At 35.8% G+C, this 27,010-nt stretch overlaps 1 protein-coding gene across 13 annotated transcripts in view; it reads left to right on the top strand.

Annotated features, from left to right (window-relative positions):
- The window catches only part of ERBIN (erbb2 interacting protein), a 123,859-nt gene extending 97,094 nt beyond the window's left edge, over positions 1-26,765 (top strand). For 8 of the 13 annotated variants that reach the window (XM_063319549.1, XM_063319548.1, XM_063319543.1 and 5 more), the window contains 12 exons: positions 189-310; positions 831-1,001; positions 1,784-1,966; positions 4,177-4,294; positions 5,837-6,020; positions 6,829-8,350; positions 16,047-16,190; positions 17,001-17,132; positions 18,827-19,036; positions 20,185-20,277; positions 20,877-20,951; positions 23,661-26,765. In XM_063319549.1, coding sequence (XP_063175619.1) covers positions 189-310; positions 831-1,001; positions 1,784-1,966; positions 4,177-4,294; positions 5,837-6,020; positions 6,829-8,350; positions 16,047-16,190; positions 17,001-17,132; positions 18,827-19,036; positions 20,185-20,277; positions 20,877-20,951; positions 23,661-23,768 — 3,062 coding nt within the window. In that variant the 3' untranslated portion in view covers positions 23,769-26,765. The other 5 variants (XM_063319550.1, XM_063319552.1, XM_063319551.1 and 2 more) reach the window with 5 other exon arrangements.
- The last annotated feature ends 245 nt before the right edge of the window (positions 26,766-27,010 follow it).

The following is a 27,010-nucleotide window of genomic DNA, read 5'->3' as shown; positions in this document are numbered from 1 at the left end:
AGCCAAGTTGATAAAGCAGTGGCAGTGCAGCTGTTCTTCAGTTAAAGGTGCTGATAGTCTCTTATCTTTTAAGAATGCATACAAAAGCACACAAATCCCATCCAAGAGAAAAAAAAAGAGGATTTTTATTTCGTATAATGTATCCTGTTCTTATGGAAGTCTCTCTCTTTTTTTTTTTTTTTTTTAAGTTATGTTCATCTCTGATAATGAAAGTTTCAATCCATCTCTGTGGGAGGAACAGCGGAAACAGCGTGCTCAGGTGGCATTTGAGTGTGATGAAGACAAAGATGAGAGAGAGGCACCACCTCGGGTTAGTATTTGAATGTATTTTTGAATACTTGGTGCCTCCCTGCCTTCTATTGCCACCCCTGAATCCCATCCTTTGCCCTACTTTGGCTGTAGATTTTGCTCTACTGAAGAAATCAAGTCTTCAGTTATTAGTTAAGAGTATCTTAACGGGATGAAACACTGTATTGGGGGTGGAGGGGGCGCTTTTTGTTTTGGTTGTTTTTTGCCAGATCATTTAAAGTGGAGCACGAAGGAAAACCTCTCAGCTGATGTAAGGCAATCTAGGGTATAACTAGGAGACTACCTGACTGGTGGTGCCGTGGAGAAGGGTAGTGGGGAAACACTGATTTATCCTGATTTTTTTTCTTTTTTTTGCTGGGTTTTATAAACTTAAGTCTGCGTGAGTGCAGGTAGACTCGAGCAGCAAAGAAGAGGTCCTAGATTGTTCAGTGTTTTATCCTAATTCATTGTCTGTTTTAAAGTTGATGTTTTAATTATGGCATTTAATTAAATGTAGAACACTGTTGCTTTTTGCTATACAGGAAGGCAACCTGAAGAGATATCCAACTCCATATCCTGATGAACTGAAGAATATGGTCAAAACAGTCCAGACAATTGTACATAGGCTAAAGGATGAAGAATCTACTGAAGATATTGCCAAGGAGTCAAAACGAGAAGGCCAGACAATTTCTGTAAAAGATGTGGGGGTGAAGGTTAGAGATGACATTATCTTCTGACTTTGCAAGAACTTCCAAAGATCTAGAGTGTCATTGATTCTTTTAATTCTCTTCTCCCTCCCAACTAATGCTTTAGCAGAAAAATTGTCAGATTAAAGAACAGAATTTACCTCTTCACCATCTAAAGAAGTCTGTAATAAATGTCTGGTTTGCAGTAGCAATTTTCCTGTTACACTAAGAACAAGGAAAGTGACTTGATTCTCAGGCAAATAGAAACTATGGGTGTGTTAAGGAGCTGGCTTCTTCAGTTTTTGGAGGATGGCATCTTTGTCATCCTCTGATCCTCTTTTATCCACCAGACTTCACAATGAAATTCAGGATAATCTCTAAGGATTTTATTGCTGCCCTCATGACTGGAGGCTTTACATGATAAGTTGGGAAGGCAATCATAGCAAGTTGACACAGGGGTCAGGAGTCTCTAACAGGCTGATGTAGCATGATAGATGATAGGACTGCTGTTCGGTGCTGGCAAGTCTCATTGTAGACATTCTTGGCTTTTTTTTTATTTGACTAGAAATTTAATGGTACAAATCAACCCCAATAAGGAAGAGGGTCAAACTGACAAAGGGTAGGGACTGTACCTCTGTAATCTGCAGATTTCTGCGCATTTCATACCTCATGCATTTCATACTTTAATATTTCAAAGCTCAGATTTTTCATTCCATAGTTTCCCAAAATATATAATATTAACTTTAAATATCATATGTTACTGAAAACCTTTCAGGATGTTTTTTCTGCTAATGTTCTTAATCCTGTAGACTTCAGAAATTGCTTCAATAAAGAACAAAGCAGATGAGAGAAAGCAATATTCAGCAGGAAGCTCTGTGCAGAAGCCTACTGAACCAGAAGCTGAGCACAGCACCGTAAATTCACAGATGACTGCACTTGTTAAAACCTTGCAGAACACGAAAACAATTGTCAACCATGAAGACACGCTCGAGGTACGGCATTGCAATGAACATCATAGCAGTCAAAGAATTGTGCTGGTGTTGTATTGAATTTTCTACTCAGGGTGATGAAAATTTATGCTGACAATAGCAGAAAATTGCCATCCATAAGTGCTGTAAATAGATGGTTAGCAATGCAATATTTTTCTTACTTTAGATTATATTAAGTAAAAGTTGAAATAGCTAGTAAGAAATTCATAATAAAAGATACATGCATGTAAAGAAAAAGAAAGTAAACTCAAATGAAAGTTGACATAAGCATCAAACTATAAAAAGACTTAAATAGAATTTCCCAGGTTTTGCTTATCAGTTCTTCATTAAGTAATCTATTTTAATTGTCACTGAACTGACAAACTACCTGATTAGTGGGATCAATCAAAAACTTGTATATCCAAGTGACCGTGCACATTCATTCGAAATGAAAAGTGAAAGGTGGGTTTAAAAATCTGTATTTCTCTGTGTTTATTAGTGAGCTGTCATGAATATGACTTGGATTGTATTTACCTCTTAATAAGAGAGATTTTAAACTTCTAAACTGTTTGCACATCTCTCTGACAAACACAATGTATTCATTTATTTAGAATATTTCAGACTTATGACAAATTTTGGAACTTGTCACTTAATCAACTTTTTCATAGTTTCACAAGCAGATTACTTTTGTCTGTGTTCTGCAAGCAGTGGAACGCGCACATATCATACTTTTGCTGAAGAGACTTTGTGACAAGCAGTTGTGGCTGTTGCTGGCTATTTCCCCACTGGCATGTTCTGGCTTCTGCTTGCTTTCTGAAAATACTGGTTTTGACATTGTTCCTTCGTTTAAAAACGTAATTTCAGAAAATTATATTAGCTGTCTAATGATAGTGACAGCAGTTCTTTGTAGCTGGCTGCATGCCAGTAAGTAAACGAGGTAGCAGTGTGTAGTCAATCAGGGATAGTGAATTCCTTACTTCCGTGTAATAATCTGCTGATAACTGTTGCAGCTGAATCCAGATACCTAAACTTTGCATGCGTGTTATGTTTTTCATTTCAACGTTGATTACACTTGTATGTCACATCCAAGAGGGAAGGCAATGTGGTAGAGGCAGTGAAGAGGTGGTCTGTTCTGACTGCAGAGAAAAACAGATGGATTTTTATTTTTTATTTTTAATTAAGACTATAATAGCTTGTTTGTTACATCCCAGTCATGTTTTGTCCTCCAAAGAACTGACCAGGTAGTTAGTATCATGGGAAAGGTGGTGCTCCAGTAGGTTTTACGCATTAAGTGTTCTGAAACTTTTTAAGAAAAAGTGAACATTCACAGACTGTTTTTGCAATCTGCAACATGGATTTTGGAGCATTTGTGATAGGAAGCATGTTTACTGGAAAGGAATTTCCACTTTGGGGAAGGAAGGGTTATTTTTCTTCAAAATATTAATGGAAACAATTGGGTTTTGAAGACAATAGGAATTTAGGACTGGTAGTAGGATACTGAATCAGTCGCGTGGCTGCTCTTGCAGCAGCTTTGTCAGTTAATCTCTTTCATAAGTGTACTGAGCTCCACCTTATGGTTAGGAACTAGTAATTTCTAACTTAAATGTATTCAGCATCACTTTTCCTCTGCCATTGTTACTGAAGTTAGATAACTTCTCTTGCTTTTGGAATTTACCTCCAATGTAAATTTAAAGGTATAAACCCAAGCTACACCTGCTCTTTTTTTGCTAGACTAGGCAAGCCAAGCTCATTCAGTCTCTCTCAGTCAGCATAGCTCTCCATTGTTTTGGTCATGCAACTCTCAAACCGTTTCAGTTTGAACTCTTTTCTGCAAAGCCAGTAGCTGCCTAGTCAGTTCTGAGGTGTTTGCTGCTTCAGTGATAACTTCTTGACTTGAACTCAGCTGGAGGTGAACTCAACAGAGGCTGCATCTGCTTGCTCCAAGTAGGTTTTTGAAGCTGAAGTTACCGGTATGAGTGTTGTTCCCATGGAGTTCATCAGTGGCAATGCAAGTCTGCATGTGCTGCTTCTTAAAGATGATTCAGTGGCAAATATTACTAAATTCAGTTGACTTGCACTGCGAATGCACTACACTGTTGATATGTTATGCCTATCTTATGTTGCTTGTTTATTTTTTCCCCCTTTATTGTTCAGTGGGCGACAGTTTAAGTAGCATTTACTTAACATTTAAGCAGTTCTTTAAAATGCACAGCATAAAGCTGTTTTTCCTCTAGCAGGAGTCAGAAGAACTCTCCTCTGATGAAGAGATGAAAATGGCAGAAATGCGACCACCGCTGATAGAAACCTCCATAAACCAACCAAAAGTGGTGGCTCTTAGCAGTAACAAAAAAGGTTAGATCCCATAAAAAGCAATAGAAGTGTTGTGTGATTATGATGATTTCTCCACTCAAAGTGGCTAGTTTTTCCAATTAAATTATGTAAAAGTAGATTTAATTTGTATGTTTGAAAAGAAAGAGGATCAATTCTCTAGTTAAACGATGAAAGCAGAAAAAAATTCCGCAATTTCTTATACTTGAGTATGTGATAGAGAAAGCTGTGCTGACATCCTAATTTTGTTGAATCTTGTCTATCATTAATTTAAAAGCAGAGGGGGAGAGGAGATGTGTGTGTTTTGGGGACTGTTAGCTTGAAGATACTCTTGATACACTTAAGAAAAGGATTGCAGAAAGTCATATTTACCTTGGAAGTATCTTCTGGTTTTTGTCTTTCCTCTAACGGGAAACTTAAAAACATTGTTTTTGTTACCTAAGTTTTATATTCTCTGAAAGATAATATCAGTCTGGGTAACGATTTCCTTAAGAGTAAGGAATGACCTAGGATTCGGAGAAAACCTAATTTAAAAGTTGGAGAGTACATTGTATTTTGCTTGATATGATCTCCTAGTCCAGTACTTTCCAGGACAAAAGGCTTTTCTGGCCATTAGATGTAGAAGGATGATATTTAGTAGAGATAAAGGAAGACACGTGGAGGTAGCAGGAGGAGTCTGCTAAGGATCACATGCCGGTGAAAAGATTGATGTTTATCAATGCTGTCTTTGGGGTTTTATGCCTGACTAAAGTACTAAGTCAAAACTTCTTTTAGACGTTAGTTTCACAAAATTAATGCTTTTCGCACCTGTAACAGCATCTTGAAGCAAAAATTTAAGTTTGTACACTTACATCAAAATCCTGGCTGGCTTGAAGTCCCACAGAGAAATAATTTTTATATGGGTATAGTATGTAAATATGCATACGTGACACAAGAATCAATGTGTGCAGGTGTAATTTGCTCTGAAAATGTTGTCCTAAGTGGTCTGCAAAGCATGGGAATGCATTGGATTCCAACTCTGCAGAACATTTTTCTTTCCTGTTTTTTTCCTATTTATGAAACTATACAGAGCTTATCCAGTGATCTAGGTCTTTCCAGAGTGCTTGGTCTAATAAATAGCTATTTAACAATTATCTAATATTCAAAATCAGGAACTATGTACACTTTCAAAATCCTGCATCTGAAGCAGTGTACTTCATTTTCATAGGGGCTAACAGACTCATGTAATCCAAAATTTTGAAATCATTGCAAAAACAGAAATACAACGTGATAGATATTTTTGGGAAATATTACATAATGTAGCACTAGCTATTACATATATGGAATAAAGCAACAAGTTAAATTTCATTAACAGGGGAGGGCTGTTTACATTGAGCTAAATATTTTAAAAATAAGAAATACAGACTACAGTCTTTTATAAGTTTAAATGAAGTTTGCAAAGGTTTAGTTTCCAGTAGTAAGATATACTGTAGAACAAGAGACAATTTCTAAATACTGTAACACACATTAAATAGCTATTAAACAGATGTATGTGTCAGTAACTAAATTGGAAAATTTTTATTTCAGATGATTCAAAAGATGCTGATTCCTTATCAGATGAAGCTACCCACAATAGCAATCAAAATAACAGCAACTGTTCCTCTCCTTCTCGAATGTCAGATTCTGTTTCCTTAAATACTGATAGTAGCCAAGATATTTCTCTCTGTTCTCCAGACAAAGAAACACATGCTGCTGTTTTGTCCAAAATCAGGTTTGTAAGATACTGTATACCACTGAGCAAATATAATGGCAAAATGTTACTTATCTTTCATATTATGTGTCCATTCCTTTAATTTATCATTCATGAAATAATTTAAATTTTAATGTTTTAAAATAAGGTTAAATAATGGAATAGTTCTCTTTTTTTTTTTTTTTTTTTTAAAAGTAAAATAAAACTCAGAGGCTAATTTTGGTATACAAAACATCATTCTCATCTCTTTCAGTAATCAGGTGTAATAATTTCATCCTTATAATTTGATATCCCTGCAAAATACTTCAATACATAATTTTAAAAGCTCTGTGCTTTTACTTGCATAATTTTGAATATCAATTTGATTACTATCATAACTATAAAAGGCTTTTAGAAACTCATAAGAATGGACTTACAGGTTGCTCATCTTCTTGAGGTTTTAATTAGAAGGTGCCATTTTTTAAAAAACTGCCAATAGAAACGAGACACTTGTCCAAAATTGTCATGGAATTTTTGATTAAAAAAAAATAATAGTTATTGTCACTTTGTATTTTTTGACACTTTTAAACTGTCTAGTAATTCTTGCCTGAATTTAAACAAACTTCTGGAATCAGATGACACAAACATTGCCAAAACGAGCCCTCTATTTAATATATTTCTGTAATGGTAAGATAGCAAATCATAAATCTGTCTGTATATTGGTCTTTATACCATTTTGTGTGCACAGTATGGCTGTGTTGCATGTTAATGATTTTTTTTCTAAAACAGTTTTTAAAGGAATATGTTGGTTCCTTTTGGAATTTCTTCTAAGAGCTATCTTTTTTTCCAGACGGGAAGATGAAAATTTGAACAATCTTTTGCAAAATGGAGGTGAATTGAGCATTACAGTAGAAGAAAAAATAAACGTGCAAGAGAAGGTTACAAATTTGTCTGAATATGAATTAAACATTGAAGAAAAATTAGGCCTGATAGGAAAAGGTGTTGATCTAAGCAGTCCTACGGAGGAGTCTCACAAATTAGACCAAATAAACATGAATATCAATAAACTGGTTAGTGAAGAGGCAGTGCCAGTTCCTGTAGAAAGGTTACAAACACAGGAAATCGTTTCAGTAAAGGGCTTTTTGAATAACAACATAAAAGAAGAAAGTCAGCAGTCGGAAAATGGAAATAAATATGCTATAAATAAAGTAAATGGACATCCCGAGGAAGCAGTAGAGTCTCCCAGTAAAGACAAACTAACGAGAAGCACTACAGTTGATGGTGATTCTGCTGAGCTGTCTGTTTCAAGGAGCACTGAAGATTTGTCCCCACAGAGAAGTGGTCCTGTGATGAAATCTCACAGCACCACCAGTATGGACACTGGTGGTCTTAAAATCTACGATATTGTCAATGAGAATGGATCTCAACAATCAAACTCAGCGGTGAAATCAGCATCTGATAGTGCAGATGGAAAAAACATAGTCCGAAGTAAATCCGCTACTCTTCTGTATGATCAGCCTTTGCAGGTTTTTCCTGGGTCGTCATCATCATCTGATTTAGTATCTTCTGCAAAAACTGTGTTCAAGTTTGACTCAAATCACAACCCTGAAGGTGCTAATGTAGTGAGGGGATCGGTGACGGGTGGTGCGCAGATGTTCTGCCCTCCCCAGTATAATATTCAGTACAGCAGCAGTGCAACAGCAAAAGACGCCTTGTGGCCCCAGAAACAACACACCCAAGTAGAACAGGGCAGCTTACCTCCTTCACGCCTGCTTAGGTCTGACAGTACAGAAACCCCCAGCTATGTAAAGCATTCTGCCAATATGAATTTCTCGAATCATAACAATGTCCGAGCCAGCACTGTATATAATACTCATCAACGGGTGGCTGGGAGACATAAAGATATGTGGGCTGTTCCACTGAATGATAGACTGCTCCCAGGAGCAACTAGACACACTCTTCAAAGACAGAGCAGTGTGTCTTCTACTGCTTCTATAAATGTTGGGGATATTGCACCTTCAAGGCGGACCCAGGTTCCTGAAGGGGATTATTTAACATACAGAGATTTGCATTCAATGGGAAGAGTTCCACCAGTAATGTCTGGGCAACAGAGACCTCTTTCTGCCAGGACATATAGCATTGATGGTCCAAATGTACCTCGACCACAGAGTGCTCGGCCGTCAGTGAATGAAATACCAGAACGAACTATGTCAGTTAGTGACTTCAATTACTCACGGACTAGCCCTTCAAAGAGATCAAACTCAAGGGTTAACTCTGAGCACTCTCTATTAGACCCTCCAGGAAAAACTAAAGTTCCTCCTGACTGGAGGGAACAGGTGCTGCGACATATTGAGGCTAAAAAGCTAGAAAAGGTAAAAATAATAATTTTAAAGCTTCTCTATCTTTCTGTTACATGGGTATGGAATAAGTTAAATACTCTGTGTTTTGAACTGCTTTTAATTACCAGTGAAAATGTACTTCTGTTACTGCCTTAAAAAGGCTAAACATGTTTGTGATGAACATCTGAGAAACAGTCAAATGGTAGACTGTAAATGAACTTTTCTCCAAAAGAAAAAGTGTTCCTGTTGTTTTTATATCATACTTGCCAGCTTAGTCCGATTACTTTAGAATACATTGAATAATGTGACATTGATCTGCTGGACTCAAGGCCAGCTGTTTTAAGCCAGGTAATTTTTATTGTAGCATTGTATTCGTATTATACTAAAATATTCCCTTACACTTTTCAGTCTTTCTGTTCTGCCTTTTCCCTCCCTGTTTCTTCTCTTTGTGAATAAGGAAAAGAAAATCAGTAAATTCTGCTTGGAAGTATAGGTCTACAGTTTCAGTTGCTGAAGAATTCAAAAGCCATAATTAACATGTATTTGCCTCCAAGCCAGTTGCCTTTTGAAGTTGGGTATCTGACAGATTGTTGTATGAATATTTATTGCTGTGAGATAAGAACACTTAAAAATCTTGTTCATTTCAGGAAATCATAGGAGGTGTTTGATATAACTAGAGATGATGAACAGGATTCTTTATGTAATGTAAATGCTATCAAGAATTTGAGCTGATATGTAGAGCTGAACAATTATATATCTTCCAAGAATTTGAGTACAGACTGGAAGAATGTAATCTATGCTGTCCAGCTAAACTAGTTTAAAGTGTCATCCCTAAATAAAGGGTAGAATGTCATTAGCCTGATCCTGTTTCCTTGGAGGGGAAGTGCAGAAAGCAGCCAAAATATATTTTTATTATGCCAGCTAGATGGATTTTCTTTTTTAATTTCTTTTGAAAGAACGTCATTTGGTTTGTCATTATTATGCTAAATATTTCAATATCCTTGATAGCTAAAGAAATTTAATTGGAGATGGTTGCAAGAATTACTTTTAACTATAATTTTTCTTTGGAAGTCCACGTATTTGGAGGGATGGGTTTGTTTTGTTTGCATTAAGTTGCATAAATTCTGCTGATAGAAAAAGGTAGGTTTTGTTTGTTTTTTAAAGAAGACTGCACGAAAGCTGCACCTCTTCTTCTGATCGAACTTGAGTCGCATACAACATAAAATATTTTAAGGCTTTCACTGTACTATGTGGAACTTCGTCCCACAAGGCAGTCATGAACTTCACCATGTTCCAACCCTAATAAAAGGTGCATTCTCTGATCTTCCATTTTCCTGGATGCATATATCAAATCTTACATGAAACGACAGAGAAGCAAAGATCCCAGCAATCGCTAAATGCAGAGGGAAACAAAACTTCAGTGCACTGCTAATGCAGTTTGTTTATAGCTTGTTCTCATATTGACTAGATTTGACATGTTAGGAACAATGTTTAATGCACCAGTGATACCTGTTCAGGTACTATAGCAGTGTAGTCACCTTTACTGAAATGAAATCGATTGCCTGACTTGATTCCCTTTGTATCTGTCCATACTTTCTATCATGCTTTATATGTAAACCTTAATTTTTGTTTCCCACTAGAGTGATATAGAATAGCTGCTATTGAGATCTTAGCTGTGCATCTGCTTTAACAGAAATCTGTTTTATATGGGCGTGTTTCTTTTGTTCTGGTCTTGAAGCATTTTAAAGTAGCAGTCTGAGACTTATTTATGGGTTTAAAAGTGAATGTGTGTATAATTGTCTACTTTATATTCTCTGGGATATGATTGACTTAAAAATCTGAAATGAGAAAAATGTAGATATGATCCTGTATGGATACTGTATGGGAGCTGGCAAATATGATAATGTGGAAATTGTAGGAATTTAGTGGATATTTCTTTGTTCTTTTAGAATAATGGTTTCAGTATTTCTGTTTGTAATTAAAAACTAACTGGTCAGGAGGGGGGGGCTTAGTCTATAAACCAGACTTCTGAAATGTTTTGAAGTCTGAAAAAAATTTCAGTAATTACAGAACTCATTTAAGGAACAAGCATTTAAGGAACAAGTTCAATTACAGAGCTCATTTAAGGAACACTTATTGGAAATTGCTTTGACAGAGCTTTCATGGATTTAAAAAGACATTTCTTTTTTTAAAACATAAGACACAACACTGACAGAAACAGGTATACAAAATTAAGCCTTATGATGAATACTTAATTCATATCTGTGGTTACACACAACAGTATGGGTTAGTAGTATTACCTTTGCTGTGACTTTTCTGAGTCTGTTATTGAATTTAATCATGTTTATTATTTCTATCCAGTGCTTATTAGGAAAGAGGGTATAACAGGGCTTTGGGTGTTGGTTTTGTTGTGGGTTTGTTTTTTGTGTTTTTTTCTTCTTGCTAAGCTCCTGAAGTACTTGCTTATTTTGGTTTTTATGAAGTTTAGTACCTGGAAAGAGAGAGAAAGAACGGTGAACCCACTTAAATAACAGGGTCTGCCTCTTGGACAAATTGGAAAGCTAGTTCTTGTTTTATTTATTAGCCCTTTTAACCTGATAGAAGTAGGAAAAAAAAAAACTTTCAAGAGTTTACTTTGCATGAGGAGAGATAAAGGGTAGTTTTAAGTCCAGCAAAAATGATTAATAATGGATTCCAGCCAAGTAACCAGCATTTGTAATCCCTTTGACAAGCTGTAAGGGCGCTTACACCAATCAACTAAAATTATCCATCTGGTTAAAGGAAGGTGAAAACAGTTCATGACACCATAGGTAAATAGAAATTTTGCATATATTCAGGAGAAAAAACTTGCTTACCTGATGCAAAGCGTATTTTATTGTGGGGTAGAGAGAAGAGCTTTTTTAAATATCAAGCTGCTCTCTAGTGGCTATGTAAGCTGTTGGAAAGCATGCAGTCATTTCTGCCCCACCCCCAACCTCATAAATTTAGTTTACGGGTGAGTTTTTAAGAGCAGTAATATATTCCAGCATATTTGCCTTTTTGAGTGTGGCTTGCCAACTTTACTACCTGATACGTTGCAGTGGTCTTCTGTAGTAGTCTTGTTGAAAGTTTTCATTGAGGAATTTAAACTAAAATACTGCCTGTGTAAAAACACTAGTGTCATACACATTTTATTGTGTGGTAAAGGAATTTCTCATCTGTAAATTGCAATAATAAATATCTGCAGCAGTTATCTGCACATATCTATTATATTTCAATGTGCTGAGTAGGCAGAAACAGTTACGGGGCCTGGCTGTGTCCTTTCCTTACATATATGTATATTTTCTTTTTTGTTGTGGATCTCTTCGGAGTTCATCAGATGTGTGTTTACTTTCAATTCTGTTTTAATCTGGAATTAAGTCCTCTATTTTTTATCTACTTTTAAAACAGTAGAGCTTTCGGAGAAGAGGTCATAAAGTTTGATTCCTACTTCCCAATTCAGAAATCAGAACAGGTGGTTTTATTCTCAAAGTTGCCAGTGTACAGTGCCTTATTAGAAGAAAAAAGTCCAAATGTTTCAGTATTGATATAGAATTGCCATTTTAATCAAAGTTTGAAAGTTTTTCTTGAATTGATTTTTTACACTATATACCTAACGTGTAAAAATATTACAATTGATATGGCCTCAGATTTTCTCCAAGTTAAGGTTGCTTCAGTGTGTCAAGGAAAGTAACTTCAATGGGTCTGTGCACACATAAAATTAAGTGCTTAAGCGTTTATAAGATCATAGCCTGAAAAATATTTTGACACTGATAAATTACACAAATGCTATCTATTCACTAGTTGTTAGTTTAAAATTTTTATTTTAGTTTTAATTTTTTTCTCCATTTTGAATGCACTACTGAGCCATCAATGTGTTATAGTGGTATTTTGTGGAGTTCAGAAGTCAACCCATCACACTTCAAAAGGATTAAAAATTGTGTTCATTTGGAGTGTAAACAACAGTACTGACCTTGCAAACATTTTATGACAGTAGAATTTAAATTATATGTAATTTTCCCTATGTAACTCTTCAACAGGAATGCTGTCACTTATTGAAGAGGCGCTTTTTTTTTTTTTTGCAGGGTCAGAGACCTAAATTCATGCTTTTTTTTTTTTTTTTTACCTCTTTTGGCTGAAGAATAGTTTCATAATATTTACATTCTTCTTTGGTATAAAATGGTATCTTGCTAGAATTCGATCAGATTTTGAACAAAGCTTCCCCTCCCCCCCCCCCCAGCTTGTGTGCTTTTATTCCAAAAGGCTTAAAACATTAATTTTAAGCCTTTCAAGTGTTCCAGAATGCCTTAAGCAAACTTTTTCTAAAGAATCTTAGATAGCCAAGGTGGGAATGAAAAGTGAAGAGATTTCTAGGCATTTAATATAGCCTTAAAGGATAACTTACATCCACATTTAGCTGGCAATTGATTCTAGGTACTGATAAATAAATAAATAGGTTAATACTTCGGGTTAGCAGTTAAGTTACCAGTTAAGGCTGTTCCGAGATACATGGAATGCAGACTCATGTTCCCTGAAGGTACTTGAATTTTATTAATTCCTGTTTTATACCAAAATTTCATAGACTGTCATGACAGACTCTTGCCAGTCTTAAAATTACAACACTGTTATCCAACAGAAATTTTCCTAGGTAAATTCTAGTAGTTATTGTCTTGCACCTAAGTAAATGCATTAAGACACTTCAATTCCCAAAAGACACCTTTTGAAATCTGAAAATGTTAATTCTCTTGTAAGCTGCAAAATGGAGGATATGTTCTGACTCTTAGCATTCAAAAAGAATGTAAGTAAACCCCCAAACTATGCTACTAGCTGCCTGCATCTAAACTGATTCTATTAGAGGCTGATTTTTTGACTACAAATCCTGATTTACATGCTAAATTTTTTTTTTTTTTCCATAGGCATTTTCTCCTTGTTGTACTGTAGCTTTTAATATGTGTTCTTCACTGTTGAAAAAATGATTTTTTCACAAAAATATAGTGGAACTTTGCATGTGTATTGGTTAGTGTGTATCAGTTTAGAGTAACTGAAATAAGATTTCTCAAGCCTCAAATATTTGAATTATCATTTTGCAGACCAATATGCCCTAAGACACTGTAGCAAATCAGATGGAGAATAGAGTTGGTATTTGGAATTAACATTCAAATTTAATCTGAAGTTTAGAATACATTTATTCTGTATTTGATTTTTAATAAATTGAAATAAAAATCAGGGGGTTTAATGGCATCTGCATCGGATTTCCAAAAGTGTCTTCTCTGGTGCAGCAGTGTTCAGGAGTCTCGCTAGGAAATGTACGACTTTCATTGTGCTCATATTGAGAAGAGAAATTAAGAAGAATTCTGTTCACACTCCATATGCCTTACTTTTTCTCTTCCCAGCTAAAAATAGGTAGAGGAAAAATACTTCCTAGATTTTTTTACTGGGAATCTCATCTTGTGTTAAACTAAAACTTTCTTACAGCTCCATGTAATTGTAAATAGTATTTGTTCTCTACAGTTTGTAGTTGTGGAGAGTTCCTTCTAATTTAGTGCTGAGACACTGTGCCCAATGTAGAGAAAGAAAAATGGTGTTTGCAGTACTTCTTGTGGCTGCCCTACATCAATTGCACAATCATTTTTTGTACTTCAGAAAAAATCTTTACCAAAAAAGGAGATTTTATAAACCCTTGAGTAAAACTACTCTCAGGCTATGTAATCACCTTGAAGCTCACTAAACTGAGCTAACTGAAATCTTAATTCCTGAACGGACAAGTTCATGTGTCTACAACTTTGAGGGAAGTTCTACTTCCTATTGCAGGTCTATCTTAGATTGTAAATATAAATCTGAATTTAGATTGTCACTATTAATTGACCATCTGTTTGGGTCCTTCTAAGAGAAGAGTGAATCTAGTGGGTCCTAGGGATCTTTATGGTAAGATGGTCTGGTAGGGATGCTTTCAGAAGATAACTTTTTAGTCTCACCATGCATTCCTTCTATTTTTATCTGTCTTTTTGCCACTTACAGAAGATGGAGAGATATAGGAGCCTCTGAGAGGAGCTTCCTGTAAGGACACTTCAGGGACTTGCCTGTACAAGTTGGGGAAGAAGGCCACCTGGCTAATTATAGAGACTATTTTGAGAAGAGTTGTAAGAAGATGCTTTGAGGCACTAAGGAGCTAAGGAAAACTGGCTTTGTCAGTTTCATCTGGGTGTTTGGCCTGAAACTTAAGAGGAGCAGTAAGCTCAGATTGAATGTTTAGTAAAGAGAGACCTGAGTGCCAAGTACGGTGTTTCCCTCCCCAGAAGGGAAAGCCTCTGGAGACTTGTCTGGAAGCTTTAAAGATCTCTTGACTAGAGAACAGGGAAGGTGTAGAAAAGTAGCACGAAGAAAGCTCACTTTGCCATTGAGTGAGAGGTCGTCCAAGAGTCTTGGCCAAGAAAAGCCAAGTATTGTCAGTAAATTCTGTTTTCCAAGGGAGTTTACAGTGACTGTGCTACCAGACCATCTGGGGAGTATGAATATGCAGAGGCATATGGCTGTGATTATTAAACTAGTTTTAGTTTCACAAGATAAAGGTAGTATAAAAGAGTAAATGTCAGCCTGAAGACTAGTGACTATTTTCGAAATCGGATTACATAGTACATACAGTCAACACACAAACACCAAAATGCATTTATTCATGTAAGAGTTGTTGCAGTATCTTAGTCAAATAATACGTATTTTGAACTTTTGTATTTTCTTTTTTTTTTTAATTACTTGGAAAAATTAGAAACTTTATAAAAAACCAAAAACGTTGAATTTGGTGGGTTTTTATGCTTTGTGGTATATCTTTTACTATGATCATATTTTTTCATGGGTCTCTGTCACCTTTCCGAGATAGGTTTGTTTTATTTGTCAGGTGGCACATGGGGGATTTTCTTTTTCTTCTTTTGTGCAACCTTTTTATTTTGTTTTGTTCTTACAACTACAAAAGTCCATGGTGGCAAGACATTAATGTCTACTGCTTGCTTTCTGTTACCCTTGACAATACTGCAGAGGTCAGGTTTGCAAGGTAACAAAGCTCAAAACCAAACCACTCTCACTTCTGTCCGTGAGCTCATGTTACCTGTTTGATTGCCCACAGTGGCACAGGGGTGGACTTCAGGGTTTCTTTGGAGCCTCTTTTTCTTTAAAAGAGGCTGGTTCATGTTTTTGTTATTGGAATGCATTGCAGAAGTTGACAGTATTGCAATAGTAAGAAAACCCAGTCAAACAGACAAATCTGTGTAAATTTTTTTGTACTGTATCAGTAATGGAGGAGGGGGGGTGCAGAATGAAACAAAATAATAGCTGGTAATTAGATGGTTTTCTATAGCTGTTTATCTTGACTACCACCTTCTCTTCCTACAACATATTTGATATGCTGCAAATTTAATGAAAACCTAGAAATTTTCATAAGCTGTGCACCTCTGTTGTTTTTCCAGACACATGAACATTTGAATGACTTTATTTACCTGTAATTCTGCATGTTAACTGCTGAGTGCATGCTGATTTACAGTAAATAAAGGTAAATGAGGGTCACTGAGTTGTGTTTTATACATCACGATGGTACTGTTCTTGCATGGTTTTTATCTTGCATGACAATGGAATATGTTTGTATTAGTCTATGTATAACATGTCCTGTGGTTTATGCATGCTGCACTAATCTCTGTGTTAAATCTGTCCCCTCTTTATTCAGAGCATGCTGTCTAGGTCCTTTAATTCCAATTATGCTGCAGTTAGCAGCTTTCACTATGGCAGCTCTAGGGATCTGCATGGCAGCCAGGGTAGTGTTGCCTTGAGTGTTGCAGACGGAAGAGGTTCTGGTGTGCACATTGTTCGAGTGAGTACCTACAGGAGGCTATTGCAATATATAGAGGGGGAAAGAATAAACTATGAAAGGTGTGCTTAAACTGATAGAGTTATCCTTTTACATATGGACAATGCTTTCTGTAAAAAGAATATATGTACTGGAATTTTTTTATAGGCATTAAATCAAATACTTTGCCTTCACTTCATATGACTTAAACTTATTGCGAGGCTTTTAAATTTAATGTCACGAAGTTGGGTTTTCTTATTGGCTTTTGTAGATGGTTGAACATAAGTAAAACTGTGTGGTTTCATTGTACATATGTGAAAAAAAAAATTACCATTCTGAATTTTACCTAGGTTGATAAAGGTTTGAACAAAATCTTATTATGCTTTTTCCTCCCTGAAAAAAATTCTGATATGTAAACTGTACTGTTAAGATAATGTAGGCATTCAAGAAAATTAATATTTGTAAGAAAATGTGAGGAAATGACTCTTTAACTCTGAGCATCCTGAGTGATGATGTGATTTCCATAGTGAGCAGGATAAAGTCAACAGAAGACCTCCTTTAAACATATAAATCCTTGAATAGACAGTCCTTATCATTTGTTGACTTTTCTTATCAATTTGTTAGTGATCAAAGACACCTCTGCAGTTACTAGTTACTAGTACAGGTGTGGTGTCTTGGCTAATACGATTTTCTACATAAACAATGAACTAGTTAATCAAAGAATATAAGGAACAATAAAGTCCTTAAAATGTTTTGTTCTGGGCTTCATATGAGATTTTTTTTATTTTGAATTATGTAAAAACGATCATCTTTACTGTTCCGTTCTGTTTAAAGCATCCCCAGGCTTCTACTCCAGGAGACCAATGCCAGGATGAGGTATTCGTTTCAGGACAGCAGAATTACTCATCTGCCACACTTAGTCTCAAAGATGTTCCTCCAGACAGCATGAAGAAAATAGCTGTGCAGGTAATTATCTACATGACACCATGTATGGGATACATTTATTATTATTTGTAAGGATTTTTTCTTTTAATTAGTAGTAGAAATGTATATTGGGATAGCAGTTGAAACTGAGGTTTCTTTAAAATGTAATACCCAGGTATTGAAGGTGGCATAAATTGAATAGCTTCCTCTTTTTGGAAGACAACATAGTTAACTATATAAAGGGGGATAGTTCTCATTTTTCTTCAGCAGGAGCCTTGACATAATTGCAAGTGGAAATTGGAATGACAGATGATTTCAGGAAAGCAATCTGAAGTAGATGAAATCTTTTAAAGAACAAATTTTAAGTCTATTGTGAAGATAAACTAGTATTTTTAGGAGACATTCTGTATTCATCTCTAAGGACCATCTAAACTGCCTTAGTAAGGCAGGATTTACTACAATATAACTAAATGGATACTTGTAAATTATTATGATGTAGCATTGATTTTCTTTTTATAACTTCAGTAATTTCAGTTGCATTTCTATCAGCATTGGATATTGGGAATTTGCATAGCTATTGATACATGCTATCTTTGTAAACTACCTCTGGCAGCACAACAAAAAAAGTTTTCTTCTCATACTTCAGGTTTTCAGAAAAGGCAGTAGAAAATCATGTAAATTGAATGCATCTGATTTGTAAATAAGCTAAAAAAAGTATATATATACACAGTACCATTTCTCAGAATCACTTTGACATAAACTCATCTTAACAGAATAGATTCTATTATGTGTCCATTCGCATAGCATGATTAAAGGTTGAAATTTGCACGCTTCAATTATTTACAATATTGAGAGAGAGAGTATTTTAATATCCTTGTATCCTATAACTATTGGGATAATGGTGGCAGGCAGAAAACATTCTGTAACTCTAGCCCATAGCGTTTTTGGAATGTGGGAATCATAACAGTGACTGCTTAGAGTGGCATATCAGTGAGGAGGAAGAAGGCTGCCCGTCTCAACACCGAGCTGCAGACCTGAACAGTAACTCTGAGGTTTCAGTAAGAAAGGTTGTCATCTCCAGCATCATCCCTAGTGACATGGTTTGACATGTCAAGACACTGCATGTCTTGGCAGTTGTGTACCTTACTGCTATTTGTCTTCATTATACCTATCAAATCAGTGACAGATGTGTTAACAAAAGAATAAGATTTGTTGGGAATCTGATTACAATTTGGATATGGAAATCTTGAGCTTGTATATGAATTTGCTCAGAAGGTTTTGTTGTGGAGTGTTTACCAAAAGATGCTCAAGGAGCACATAATTTCTGTCTGCTGGCTCTGTGGGATTTTTATTTTGTGTATCTTCTACTGGGAACTGTTACAGAATTTTATGCAATAAAAGTGGAAACTATAATGGTATTGACCAGAAGTGTCAATACCGTCAGTTGCACTGCTAGAAAATAATGGTTGAGATAACTCAGTGAAACAAGTGCTAAAAGCAAAGACTGTCTAACCTGTTCTAGTAGATTAGCATCAGTTTTTGTTTTTGAGATTGTTCTCAGTAGGTCAGACCTGATGACTATAAAAAAAATGGAGTATAATTGTACATGATCCAGAAGAGTAGTTTTAGCAATGCTCCTAAAATTAAAAGCAGTCAAGTATGAGAAATATTGAAATAATAAAGGAGGGATTGCTGCTTATAAAATGTATGACATTGAGTATTCATGTTTTATTCAGTTGCCTTTGACAAATGGACAAATGTCCCAGCCTCAAAGACCTCAGGCAAACTACAGCCAAGTCCATCATCTCCCTCCTCAATCATCAGTAGCAAGACATCCATCTAGAGAGCAATTAATTGATTATCTGATGTTGAAAGTTGCCCACCAACCTCCCTATACCCAGTCCCAGTGTTCTTCCAGACAAAGCCATGAGTTGGCAAAGCAAGAGGTGAGAATAAATTCTAAATTTATATGACATCTGTCTGTCAGTGGCAGTGAATTGTTAGATTGTTTATTACCATTCCTCTGTAGATGGTGACAGAAATCATATAGGAATTTATCTCAAGCAGAAGATGGTGTTACTTCAGTGCAATTCTGCTACTGAAATCACACATTCCTTCTAGTTTCGAGCTTTTTTTACTTTTTATGTAAACATTTTGAGAGAGAAATATGGTGGATTTCTAACAGAAAGTACCAGAAGCTTAAACTAGCATGTTTTTACTGAGCTAGAAGTTTTATTTCTTGACTGCGTTTATCCATCACTGACTCATTATTTATCTAGTAACTGAAAAAATACAAAGTAGTAGACAATTTAGAGTACTTTGCATCTATTCATTGCTATCCAGAATGGTTCAAAAACCTGTAAATGTAGAAGTGTGCATACGTATCAAAAGCCAGGATAAAAAAAAGTGTGAGCACCTCATGCATGCCTTGTAATTATCGGTTTTATTTATGATAGACAGATGTGGATAAGAAATTGTTACACAATTTAACCGCTCCTTCATTGTGGCAAGTTGCTTTCAGCTCTTGGGACACAGGATGGGTTTTTTTGGTTTTTTGAGAAATTACTGAGGACTACATTTTCATTCTGTGTTCAAATGAGAATATACACTTGTGTACAATAAGTTTTCTAGACAGCTATTCTGGCAAGACAAAGGGGAGACAGTGTTGGCTACGTAGAGCTTAAGAGTGCAAGTAGGAACAAGATTTGATTTTTAAAATTCAGCTAGGGATAGCAAAGAAATAAAAGGAATGGGTTCTTTCATAGGAACATGTATGTTTGCTGGGGGCATTAAATTCATTTACATAATACCAAAATATATCTGAATTTAAAGCCCACATCAGCTGTGATTATAAGAATAGTGATTCTGGAGTAAAACCTGTGTACAATGATACATTATAATATTCTATTGGAATCTTGTTCTGAATTAATATTATGAGACATACTCTCTTGAATTATGATAATGCTTTTTTGAGATTTTTTTTTTTTCTTTTTAAAGCTTTTGTTCACATGTATTTCTTAGTAATAATTTAATTACAGTAGCTTTGAATGCAGATTTTCAGCCAGTTCATCTAACTTTGGTTGTAACTTCTTAGATTCGAGTCAGAATTGACAAGGATCCAGAACTTGGATTTAGTATATCTGGAGGAGTTGGTGGTAGAGGGAATCCATTCAGACCTGAGGATGATGTGAGTATCTTATACTAATGCATCTGAAAATCATTATGATTAATAATGTTTCTAGTGTTGAGCAATGGAAAGGGGGAAAGTATATATATTCTCCAAACCACTAAACTCCAGTACTGCAGGGGAGAAAATTGGGGACAAATAATATGGAAAAGGGAGGTGGTAGCTGACCACGGTGGTCAAGTGACAGCACAGAGGATTATTCCAGCTGAGTGGTTCTTGCACAGTTCCAGATAACAGTCAGCGTGTTTGAGATAGTGAATTATGGAGCTTACAATTAGGAAGCCTCTTAAAAGAGAACATGATTTAGCCTACAGACTTATTTCTGGTGGTTGATAATTCATCTTGACATATGCACCTGCCAAATTAAACAAAGGCAAATCAGAATTTGCCTTTCAGTACTCCTTTAAAGGCAATTCTCCTGGATTTAACATCAGAAAAGGAAGGCAGTCACAAAAGCCAGTAGACCTGTAGAATAATATGGCATTCTCTTTTACTTAGGATGGAAAATTGAAAAAATCTTTTGAATTAAATCTGTTTCATGCTATCCTACTATTTGTGAAATAAGTTGTCAAAAATGTTTTCCACCTCTCTTTTTCAAGGGCATATTTGTAACCAGAGTGCAACCAGAAGGACCAGCATCTAAGTTGTTGCAGCCAGGAGATAAAATAATTCAGGTACTGTGGTCATCTAATTGACTAGCATCTGTCTTATACCATTTTGTTTTCAGTTTATGCCTTTTCGAACAGCAAAGTGTTTAATTTTTAGATAGATTACCAGTATCTTTTCCAGAAGCATTCTTATGTTCTGGGATGATGCTTTTAATATTCTTCTACCTAACTTTAGGATAAGTGATGCAGGCTAGAGCTTGAATCAGTTGGATCTTTTTTCCAAACTCTGAACATTTTTCACACTTTCACAGACAAAAAAAACAGGACTAATGTTGTCATTCAAGATGGAATGTGAGCGTTTCACTAAGCTTTACTATCATTCAGTTATTTAAACTTGTGGTCGTTCACATGCAGTGTTCTGAATATCGTGCTGTCTGAACACAGCTGCACCTTGCACCTCCATCCTGCAGTCTTTGCTGCCTCTCCCCCGCGTGAGAGGCTGGACGTGCCCAAGGGCCGGCAGAAACTGCCTCTTGGCTCTCTGCTACCTCCTGCCTGACCTGTCTGCTGCAGGCAAGCCATGTAGCTTGCTTCTGGGCTGCAGCCCTGCAGTTCTTTCTTGTAGGAAGTCAGTACCTTTCACGCCTTTTCTGTGTCAGATTTGTTTGAAGTTGTCTAATGAGCTCATAAACTATTTGGGGAGGGGTCAGGGAAATGAACAATGGGATTATATAAACCTTGCTTTCTTAGGGAAGTGGGCTAACAGGGTGTTTGAACAGCGCTGTAGCCACCCTTAAAGGTGCAGAGCTTGTTAAAAGTTACTAATTATTCACCACATTACTGATTGGAGAATGTTCAGTCAACTCTGCTGCATTTCAATTTTCTACAAAAAAAAAAAAAAAAAAAAAAAAAGGCAAAACCCAAAAAAAACCCCTCACCAAACAAATGACAAAAAACCCACTAGTATCTCAATTACTCCACAACATCATGTGAACAGTTCTATAAAACAAAGGCAAACTGAAAACACAGCCTCATCCTTCAAATGAAAGATGAAGGCAAAAAGCAGACAAGAAAACTAAACTGAGATCAAGTTGTTCCAACTGAAAGATGGCTTGGTTTTGAGTATGGTAAATAATTCTGTACTTGTCCTTCCTCATTGGAGCGAGAAGGGTCCTAGTTCTCTTACTGATGTAGATGACTTTAAGGGGTAGGGGTAACCCTCCAACATACGGGAACAAGAAGCATGTTAAACAGTTGAAAATACCGGTAGCATATTTGTAACTTATTTATAGAGTGGAACATGTGTGACAGGTGACCTTTGTTTTAATGGTTTATTCCTATCTTTACGGAGTTTCATTTGTCTGCATGACACTTATAATGAAGTTTCCTTTTGTCACGTTGGCACTGGTTGGGTTTTGCTTTTTGTTTGATGAGGAATTCATAGTTTGAAAAAGAGCAGAAGGAGAAGTTGTATTTGCATGCCTAGACAATTACAGGCTGTTTCATTTCTCATAACTAAGAATGGTTTTTTGTGTAACAGCACATTCTTTATACCCATGATAATCCCAGTGATGATGTAACGACAGTCCAACTCTGTCTTGTTGCCACTTACACAACTTCTGCACTTTTTGACTGAATATCATCTCTCCCAAAACGACTGTGCTATGCTTGATTTTGCAATGTTCTCTGTAAAACATGCATTAGGCATGCATATTATAAAGTGTGTCTAATAAGTATATCTAATAAAAATATTCTACGTGACCAGTGACTAGATAATTGCATTTAAGTCTTAAGATACTGTTGCCTATTAGGTTAGGGCTAGGACATTCTGTGATGATTTGGAAGGGTTATTACTGCTTTTGCTCTCTGAACAGTCTATAAGTAAATCTTTCCCTGCAACCCTAGACCAGATTTAAAACCCACTGCCTTTACAACAAAGGATTCAGCTGGTAGCAACAGCAAGTGGCGTTCAGTGATGGGATGAGGAACCGCAGCCCCAAAATGGCACAGCCAAGGCGCAAACCGCACAACCGGTTCTCTCTGTCGCCGCATAAGGGGCAGTAGCTCAGGGAGAAAGGCGGGCTGCGCAGCTGGAAGCAGTAACAGTTTAAACTGAATGAGTGTGTCATTCTGCAAGATTTTACCACCCAGACTGGATGTGAATTTGCAGTAGTGCACCCTGAGAAGTTGGACCCATAGCCATGTTTTCCCCGTCTTTTGTAGTCCACTTAGGCCTGCCTATGTTTGCTAAGCCTATCCCAAGACTGACAGTGTTGTTTAGAGCCATAGGAAAATTCAAGCTGGGGTTGACCTCAGGAGGTCTCACACCCTAAAATGGCTCCCAGTGCCATTAATGTTTTTTGTTAAAGCCTTCAGTTTATCACAAATGCCATTTCTAATATTCTAATATTTAAACAGGGATGTATCATTTATATCGCGTTTGCTTTTTTTGGCATGGCTATATTTAGGCTGATGAATTAGATGTCTGATGTTAGTGGTTTAAAGTTCAGTTTTCTCTTCTGTTTATTTGCAATACCTTTGGGGCAAAATTCTTCCAGGACTAACACATCAGTTCGGTTTCTTGTAGCGTACAGGTACATGTTCAACTCACATCAGCAATGTAATCAGCACATCTGCAGTGGTTTATTGTCTGCATTCATATAGAATTTGTTATTTTAAACATTAAAGCTTAAATAAACTAACATGAAATATGAGACATGGTCCACTAACATGGCATATAAGACTGTCATTTTCAATTTAAATATTTCTTTTTAGGCTAATGGCTACAGCTTCATCAATATTGATCATGGACAAGCAGTATCTTTGCTAAAGACTTTTCAGAATGCAGTGGAACTCGTCATCGTTCGAGAAGTTTCTTCATAAATACATACTGTGGATTGGGGGAAAAAGCCAGCAGGATTCATTGAAGGACTTACGGGAAACTGAATATTTTGCCTATTTTTATACATGAAAGGAACTTGAAAAGAATTATGATCAAAATTTGTACAGGAAATACTGAACTTGTGGTTAAAGGGGAAAAAAACCACTGTATAGAACATACAGGAAGTCATTTTGGAAATGCATATGGTGAATAAACTTGTTTTTAAGCATTATAACTATCTAAGGATCACTCCTCCAAGAACAAACCTGTGTTGTTTTTTTGTACAGATGGTAGGTTTATTTTTGGATAATACATACACATATACTAAACTTTGTGCAAGGCTTTGCGAAGCCTTGGTTGTAGCCAATGGACAGATGGCAGGGCTGTCTGTCCTGTAGCTGTTTATTGCCTTTATTTTTATTCACCAGATATTAATGTGTTATGCTGAAACCACTTATGTAGATACAGATGGGGATATGAAATGTTGGCTTTGCTATGTGCACATTGTATAGGTGAATGGGTAGATGGAAGGTGGTGCTGGTTGGACAGAATAAAGGTCAGGTGAAACAACTGTCTGCTCAATAAATCTGGAATCAGGAAAGAAGAAAAAGTGTTTAGTTCTGGAGTGTACGTCTACCAATAGAAAATGCAATAAAAGCTTACGGTGTTGTGTTTTTGTTTTTTTTTTTTTTTTTAGGAAGACTGTAACTACAAATTTGTGATATTTTGGGGGATTTGTTCTTAATGTAGTCATTGAATATTCATTTGCCACATGTGATTCATGGTTTAGTTGAGTTTTCTTGCATACATAATTTTTTCAACCGTACTGTGGAAATGTGCCCAGAGGTTTTTCTCTGCCATGGAAGTCCGCAATTTTGTGCGAATGGTGATACTTCTATCTTTATAAAAAGTACTCCATTTTAACCTTACAGATTTAAAAATGAAACTGAAATGGCCAGTTTTTAAGGTTGTTGCCTGTAATATATATTTAAACACACACAAAGTAAATGATGCAGAAAGGGTTATGAAAGACATCTTGATTTTGTTTGGCCTTTGCATTGCCTTCTTAATCAAAAAGGAAACCATACGCATGGAGCTAGGTAACCAAAGCAAGTTTGTGAAACCTTGAACAGTGATGGAGAATTGCTGTGGTGAGATGGAGAGCAAAGGGAGGGTGTACTTACAACCCACCAGTTCGTAATGATGTTTATTAAAGGGCTGTTCTTACAGGTGACATTAAATGTGAACTAGACACTTCAGAGTCATTAAAGGGTTTCTAACTATATTAATGTAATAGTGATTTACCACAGGCTGCCTTTGTTCCTTATTACTGTATAAAATATTCAATTATGCTTCTATTAATTTGTTTACCAGAAACATTAACTTTATTTTTCTCTTTATCCTTTGTAATTGAATAGAGACTGCATAAGCTGCAGTGATAATTAATACACGGTTGTTACGGACCAGGGAAAAGTGCCATAGAAGACCAATAACTGTTTTTAATCAGGGCTAATGATTAGCCTGTCATTGGAGCAATATTCAGTTATTGCAGTTCATTTTTTAATTATGTATACATTGGTAGTTTGAGACAGGTATAAGTTGCTTTTTTCAACCCATGTGTACAAAAGTAAATGCTTTTGATAAAGCTAGCAAAAACACCAGCCTCCTTTAGTTTTGGAACAATGAGCTGAAAAGAGGAACTATATATAGCTAGCAGTAATAAACAGGCAGTACTTTTTAAATAAGTGAACTCCAATATTATTGCACTTCTTTCAAAGATGTTAACTATTGCTTATTGTACTGTGTATAGTTCTAATAATTTTAATTGAAACCCTTTAACAACTCTTTGTATATTTTAATTCTTTTTAGTTGATTTTCAGTAATATTTACATAGAAAATGATTTTTTTGATATATTAGCAGAAATGTGCTGTATTTTGATAAAATTCACTTATTTTCTGTGTGCTGTTAATCTTCAAAGAAAAGAATGAGAAACATAGCTATATAATGGCAGGCTTTAGTGTTCCCCTTCTAAGATGTGTTTTGTTGTTTAGTTTCTATTTTTTTATTGAAAATGCAAAATGTTCACATCACATGTTCATTACTTTTAATCATGTTATTTTTAGCACACACTGCCTTTTAAAGGGAATGCATACAGACAAGTCCTAAATTACCTTGCTCTTCTACATAACCTGTATCTTTGGGAAGGGAAAAGTCCAAAAAGCAGAACTGATTCTTTACTGATCGTGGACTGACTTTGTATACATTTTGCAGTACATTTAAATATATCACTGAGAAATTATACTGGATTGTATTTTGCTTTAATAGTAACAGAAGTTTTAAATGTTGTTGTGTCACTTAATTTTCAGATTTCTGTATTACAGGAAAATTCTACCAAAAACTGTTTGGATATGGTAGAACTATAGAAGGTAGAGATTTATAGCAAGAAGTTTAGTACTTCTTGTAGAAATACTTGGCCAAAGCTTGTCTTCAATAAATTAGCAAATTAATCATTTAATAAAACATGGATTATGCTGATTTTACTCAGTAAATGGTGGAGTTTTCAGTGGATTGAAATGTGTGTGTTCCTTCAGTGTCTCTGTGTAAATGTAAACACGTGTCAAACTAGATGATTTTGCAGAAAGTGGGAGAAAAATGTCTCCTGAACTAGTCCAGCCGGGATTCAGCAGGAGGAGAGACAATGTCGGCACTTCTCATTTTGAATGCATCTTAAACTACATTTTGAATAGAATCAAATCCATCAGCAGCCTAAGTTACTCAGCATGGCACTGAGTTGATGCAAACTGTTAATTCTTTCTATTCTTAATAGTTCATTAAAGAATCAGTTCAACTGATGTAATGAAAAGATGAAGTCTCCCACATATTTATTATGTAAATATTTTTTAGTTTCATTTTTGGACTGGAGTTTAAAAAAAAAGTGTATATACTTGAAAGCATTCTATGAACACAAACATAGCAATAAACACCACACAGAATCAAACCTTTATGATTATTTTGGGTTTGTTTAGAAATATTCCCTTGTCAACAGCTACAAAATGTTTTTATTGATCAGCATTTATTCAACATTCCAAATTTTTGTATATAATTAGACTGTTTCTGAGGTAACACATGGAGAATAGATAATAAACTAATGCTCTTTAAAGCTGTGTGTAATTGACTTATTTAAGTTCTAGGAAATTCTCCATAACACCATTTTATTCTTCTGTAGTTTCTGTAGACCTTAGT

Source organism: Chroicocephalus ridibundus, chromosome Z (assembly GCF_963924245.1).
Source record: "Chroicocephalus ridibundus chromosome Z, bChrRid1.1, whole genome shotgun sequence".
Taxonomy (NCBI): domain Eukaryota; kingdom Metazoa; phylum Chordata; class Aves; order Charadriiformes; family Laridae; genus Chroicocephalus; species Chroicocephalus ridibundus.
The sequence above is the reverse complement of the archived record's forward strand: the minus strand, read 5'-3'. Positions and strand labels throughout refer to the sequence as shown.